Source organism: Danio aesculapii, chromosome 21 (assembly GCF_903798145.1).
Source record: "Danio aesculapii chromosome 21, fDanAes4.1, whole genome shotgun sequence".
Classification (NCBI taxonomy): Eukaryota; Metazoa; Chordata; class Actinopteri; order Cypriniformes; family Danionidae; genus Danio; species Danio aesculapii.
The window spans coordinates 32868890-32875843 of NC_079455.1; the positions used below are offsets into that span (position 1 = coordinate 32868890).

Consider the following 6954-nt stretch of genomic DNA (forward strand, 5'->3'; position numbering starts at 1 on the left):
CCCATCCCTGTTGACCGCATCCTCTCAGTTGGGTGGATTAAACTGCATTCTCCTCACTATGCACCTTTTAATTCAATGGAGCCCCCTCTTTTGACGAGGAAGGGCTTCCTCCATTTGCCCTCCCAAATACCATTCTTTTAAAAGCTTCATTTTCCCGCAGATTTAATCTACCCTCAAGACTCACCATATTCCGATTATTTCTGAATAACAATCCAAGGCAATCACTCATATTAACTTTGTTTTTCCCCCCTCTGGAGAAGTAATTGCTTTGATGTTGGATGCCAGTTGCAGGATAATTTGGTTTTATTTTGTAATCTAGTTCTTCAAACTACCTCACATCATGTCTACATGACCAAGTGGCCGTCTGCAAAGAATACTTGTTAAAATTACTTCCACCAGAGAGCGACTGGCTCTTTTTTCCTTCTGTAATATTCTTCTGCAGATGCCAAAGCTTGAAATGTAGCTATGTTCTTAAGATATGCTTTAGCACTAACGCTTCCCCCAAAACACTAACAATTCAAAACCTTGGCTGTATCCTTTTTCAGAAACCTTCATGTTATGCCTCAGGTATATTACACAGTCAGTATTAAACGGACCACAACGTCACTCATGACTGTCAGTCAACGCAATTTGTGGTCCAAGACTGATCCATAAATCAGAGGATGTTTTGAACAAGCTTATTATAACAATTTATATTACACCACTGCAATTCGTGTGCAGGCTTGTGGTTACAGTAAATGTTATGAGTTACCCATTGTAATTTGTCAAATCTACAGACAGGAATGTTCAGACTTGCCCAGCAGACACACAACGTCATAAGACATTATTATTAGGTTAGATTTAGGTCACCGGGATCTAAGGACAATGTTATTTTTACGCCCAATAACGACGTGAAATGACGTTGATATTTTATTGATTTTAGCTTGTGTTGGAAAGTGACCAAAATCCAACGACAAGACAAGATCTTAAACCAATGTTGACATCAAATGGCATTTATTGGTCAGGTATGGCAACCAAAATCCAACATCTAGATGTCACATTGGTAACGTCCACACAACATCAAGCTGTAACATCATTAGACGTTGATATTTAGTTGCTTTTAGGTTGCGTTGGAAAGTAACAAAATGCAACATCTGACATTGGACATTGACGTCGACCTGACGTTCTGTTCAGACGTCAACCCAATTTACATTTCCAAACAAAATGCAACGTCCCACAACGTTGTGGTACAACGTCAATCTGACGTGCTGTGCCTGCTGGATGAATACAAGTTTATGACACTCTGAATTACCACAGAAAATAATTTGCACTCAGTATCTATGGTGCATTGTATTATAATAATGTCACAATACACACAGATTTAAAAGAACATTAGTAAGACTTACCAATGAGCCAAAACCATTATGACCATTTATACCTGATATGCTGTTAGTCCTCTGTGTGCTGGCAAAGAAGTGCCAAACCACCAAACCATGGTCAATACAAGAACCCTGAAAGTGTCTGCTGGTATCTGGCACTTAGATCTTATAGCAGCAAATCCTTTAAGTAGCATGGTGGTGCCATCGTGGATCATCGTATGTTATATAGTTCGTATGCATCACTTCAGACAATCTATACATTTCAAGAATGAAGCTTGGGTGCAGCTTGAAAACAATGTTTTAATGCATTGCAAATGGCAAAAGTGCATCACAAGTCACTTCAGAAGTTTGTCCATGACCTGCCATGGAGCTGTTTCTAACGCACTGTCAACAAATACTCTCATCCCATTTTAAACTGGTTTAGTCCAAAAGGTAAATACATTTTGCCATTAGCAAAATCTCTAATGTTCTTTGAGATCATGTTCTCACCATAAACAAACTACTCCAGTGTATGTTTGAAAGCATACCGATACAACCTCTTCAAGCAGAACTCAGTATGCTTGTTTGGTTCGCTTTTAGCACACACTTGAGTGCATTCACACCTGCCCAAACAAACCACACCAAATCAAAAACAATCTCTAGTGTGATTCAATCAAACTAAATATGGCAGGTGTGAAAGCACCCTAAAGGATCAGACAACCTTCTTCCATTGTCCAAGGTCCAGTTCCGATGGGTGTGTTCCAATTTGTAAGTGCTTTTGATGGTGGACAGGGATCATAATAGGCAATCTGATTGCATTGTTCTGCCCTTCTGATGGCTTGGACCTTCGTTACCCTCATGCATCTATGAGAATTGGGTGCAGAGTTTGTGGTCCCCACTTGGACCACTGTACATTCTCACCACCTCTGACCGAGCAAGCCTTAAGTCTTGCTGTTACAGTCGCTTTGCCATAAAAGTTAGGCCCTTGGTCACTGAGATCTTTATTCCGGTCCATTTCTCCTGCATCCAACAAGTTTATTATAGTGACTTATTGTTAAGACCTTAGTATCTGACCTTAAGTCATAATCAACAATATTCCCTTCATCTGACTGATCACAATGCTTTGGTTCGTCTGGGTATGTTTATTTACAATAGTTAAGGGCCAATCAAGTCCATTGGGAAACCTTGCTCTATAGACGTCCATTATAAGAGCATTATAACATAAAAATGTTTTGATGAACAAATTTCTTTCTGTGGTAAATCAGATTCTTTCAGTCGCAATTAACTTGAGTTTACTCTGAATATTCTTTTAAAAATTTGAATAAATTAACCCAACTATGAGTAAATCTAACATTTATACGCCAACAAGTGCACAGAAACGATCTTCTGTAATACAGTGTTCTTCCAAATACCTGACTACACCACTCACTAAACCATTGTATAGGAATGATCATTGCTCGACCCTATCAAGTGTCAGCCTGCTAAAGCTATATCCCTTTTGATTTCCCCTTTTTCAGTTGTTTTTTTTTGTGTTGGTAAATGATCACACCATATGCAGTATGCCAGTCCTAACCCATACTGCAACATGAAACACTTTTTTGACTGCTCCAGCCATTTATGAACAAAAATATGGTTTGTTTTCATGGATGTTTCGTTTTAGACCCGTTCATCTAGTTGAACAGCTACAAATCACATTGTGTATTTGATTAGCGATGAGCAAAACTGCATGTTTACATTTAGATGATGTTAACAGTTAGAATAAGATAATGCAGTTGGACAATTCATCCAACTACACTTTCAGAGTAAGACTGATTTGCCTCTTTATGTAGGCAACCCAAGTTCTATTGTAATTACTGTCCATTTTAATCAATTGTGTTTTAGTTGCAATGTAATATTCGGAACATGCAGCTTTGCAAAACAATTTGTCTAGATGTGATTAGAATAACATTTGTCTCTTTGGGAACCAAAAATCAGAAATTATTTTAGTCACTACATCTCTTTTTCTGGTGACCCTGCGACACAAATGTTTTAGGGTAGGTTGAACGTACAGTATTAGAAATGTGTTTTCAGCTAATTATCTACTCAAATTCAGTTTGTATTTACAGTATTTTTATGTTTAAAAAATATTATATACTGCACACACACTTACTGACCAAAAATATAGTTTTTTTTAATGTCTCACCAAATATGCATTTATTTTAACAATAAAGTCTTCTGCAACATCATAATACATACAGTTGAAGTCAAAATTATTAGTCCCCTATAATTAATTCATATTTCCCAAATGATGTTTGACAGAGCAAGACATTTTTCACAGTATTTCCTATAAAATGTTTTTCTTCTGGAGAAAGTCTTTCTTGTTTTATATTTTTGGTAAAATAAAAGCAGTTTTCATTGTTTTTAAAGCATTTTCCCTCGATTATCTACGCAACAAACTATCGTTATACAATAACTTGCCTAATTAACCTAGTTAAGCCTTTAAATGTCACTTTAAGCTGAATACTAGTATCTTGAAAAATATCTAGTAAAATATTATGTACTGTCATCTAGGCATGGGCCGATAACCGGTTTCAAGGTTTATCGTGGTTTGGAAAAGTCAAGGTTTTACAAACACTCAAATCATTTGTTTCTGTTCCTAAGGTTTATGTAAGGTTTATTTTATGTGTTTTTGAAACTAATGAAAAGAGCAGAAGTAAATGATATGTTTTAATTATTTAGCCTGACATGTTCCAAAATATTATAAATGTTTCCTAAAATAAAATGTTTTTGTTCAATGGGGGAAAAGTTATTTGTTTTTTTAACCCGGAGATTTAAAAAAAACATATTTTAGAGCAGTAATTACAATACTGTGATATCGTAAAACCGTGATATTTTTATCCAAGATTATGATATTGTCAACCTACTGTCATCATGGCAAAGATAAAAGTTATTAGAAATTAGTTATTAAAACTATTAGGTTTAGAAATGTGTTGAAAAAAATCTTGTTTCCGTTAAACAGAAATTGGGGAAAAAATATACAGGGGGGCTAATAATTCAGAAGTTACAACACAATAATACAACTCTTAATAATTCTGATTTACAATAATTCAGATTTTTTGAAGTCAGAATTATTAAACCCACTAAAATTATTAAACCCCCTGAATTTGACCTTAAAATGGTTTTCAAAAAAATATAAACTGCTTTTATTCTAGCTAAAATAAAACAAATAAAACTTTCTCCAGAAGAAAAAATATTATCAGACATACTGTGAAAATTTCCTTGCTCTGTTAAACATCGTTTAGGAAAGATTTAAAGAAGAATAAAAATTCTTTTAACTGTGCATGACACATATTTTTGACATTCACTACAATAATTATCATTATCATCAAAATAAATAATTATTTTTAATGTTTTTGTAGAAAAAAAAAATATTTTTACTATAATTTTTTACAATAATCTAATGCATCTCTGTTAAATAAAACTTCACGACCTTAAACATTTGAATGGTAGTGTATCTATAAGTGTATCAATCTATAATAAATAATAAAATATTAAATTATTGGAATTTGACATGGATAGATAGAACGATGGATAAATAGCTGACAACACATTGTTAAAGTGAATCTGACGTGTGTGTACATTTCTGAATTTGTCCTTCTTGTTTCTCTCCCCCGGTGCTCATCTATGCAGGTTCGACCCATGTCGGCGGTCCCACCCAGCTTCTGGACGCTCTTAAGGCCATGAACAAACCCGACGAGGAGTAAACAAGCTAAAAAAATTAAATAAAAATCACAACTTCCTCCCCATAAACCCCCCATTGCTCAGTAACCCTCTCCCCCTCCCTCGATCCGTCACCCTGTAAATCTCACCCGCTCCTATATAAATAGTGTATGCATCTTGCTTGAGAAAAAAATACAATAAATAATAAAAAAAACATATGATTGGTGACAATTAAAAAAAGAATATTCTATAAATTTATATATATATATATTTAAATATATATATAATGTTGAGATAAAATAACTGTTGCAAGTATTCTTCTGTTTTACAATGGATGCAAAACCACTAGACAGAGTTTTCATTATTTAAATTGCTATTTCAAAACCTTGAAAGTACCAAATGTTATATGTTATGGAACCTGCTAGAATGTGTAAATGGTAGATTTTTTTGCGTTCGTTCCTTATTCAACTCGGTGTGTTTTGTTTTTCGTTTTCTTTGTTTGTTTTGTAATGGTTTAAAAGTGGTTGGGGGAGGGACTGGTTTGTATGCAAATAGACCAGTGAGGCAAAACGATGCATATCACTTCCTACACTAAAGGCTAAACTGCCGCTTTGGGTTTAATCGGTGTTTCATTTTAGATGTGCATGCCATGGACGCTACTATGTGGCCCTTTTGACATGTTTGAAAACGGTAACAAAAAATATTAAGCTCTAAAAAAAGAAAATCAAGCATCTTTTTGGGACTCCAGTGATGAAGAGGAATGGAAGGAGGCCAAAACAGATCAAAAGCCTCAAGCTGAATAAGTGAAAAAGACACTGTAAATAAATATCCAACGTCACCCCTCCCTTCAGTCGCGACTCCTGGAGCATTTACTCTCCGTGTGCTTCTTTTCACGTCTCCTTCCGCAGAGACCTCCTGATTTAGTGTGAAGAAGGCCGTTGCTTGCTGATGTTTTACGGAATTAAAAAAAAAGGGCCAGTTGTATTTCAGTATTGTATCTCGTCCAATTAAAGTCTTATCATTGGTTAGTAAACAATGTTTAACCGGGACATGCACTGAGTAGCGTGTTGTTGTATATGCCATATGTTACTGTTTTTTCGTCTCACTGTTGACTGGTGACAATTTCTGACTGTGAAGTAGTAAAACTTTCCTTTGCCGATGTGAAGCCACTGTGTTTGTGACGTATTAGCTGTAGATGTAGTGAAAATCTGGGAAAAAATTATAATAGGTACTCTCTATCTTTGGTTTGTCCGTCTGATAGTTTCTTTTCTGGTGCAATGTTATATCTTCCACTGGCGAATGGCTTTGCAATGAGACGCAATCCCCCCTTTTTGAACATTTTATTTATTTTTTGGGTTTGTGTTTGTTCTATTCTGGCAGAAAAGGTTGTATATTGCACTACGCGTTTTCTGTGATGCAAACGCTTCAATGGTTCTCTCTTTTTTAAATGCTACCTTATTTTTGGGGTTTGCTGCCGTATAGCCGTGTCAACTGGATTGATTTCTATTACATTGCTTTTTTTCAGAGAATATCAATAATTAAGAGCGTAGTCTGTCCTAAACCTGTTTGATCTTACTGGGATTCTATGTTTGCGAGTGTTGAAGCACAAACTAAAGTATACTTCATGTGTACCAATGTACTAAGGCTGTCTAATAAATTGGCTTCCATTACAAATATAGAATCAGTACATTTTTTGGGGGGACCTGCTCACACTTAATGACCATAATAAGCTCAGACTCCTCATATGAATAAATTCTGTTGGTTGATATGGAATATATGATTTAAAATAGGGTTTCTGAACCATTTAGACCACTGAATTTATTAGTTTCTTATGACTATGCAGATTTTCACACACAAAAAAAAAAAATTAATTAGACATATACAGCTACAGTATGGTAAAAAATAGGGCTGCACAATA

General features: G+C 35.2%; 1 protein-coding gene across 2 annotated transcripts in view; it reads left to right on the top strand.

Annotated features, from left to right (window-relative positions):
• Positions 1-6711, top strand: part of stxbp1a (syntaxin binding protein 1a) — a 58823-nt gene extending 52112 nt beyond the window's left edge. Inside the window, exon 19 of one of the 2 annotated variants that reach the window (XM_056446129.1) lies at positions 5007-6711. In XM_056446129.1, the coding sequence (XP_056302104.1) occupies positions 5007-5080 (74 nt within the window). In that variant the 3' untranslated portion in view covers positions 5081-6711. The remainder of the gene's footprint in view (positions 1-5006) is intronic. The other variant, XM_056446128.1, reaches the window with a different exon arrangement.
• The last annotated feature ends 243 nt before the right edge of the window (positions 6712-6954 follow it).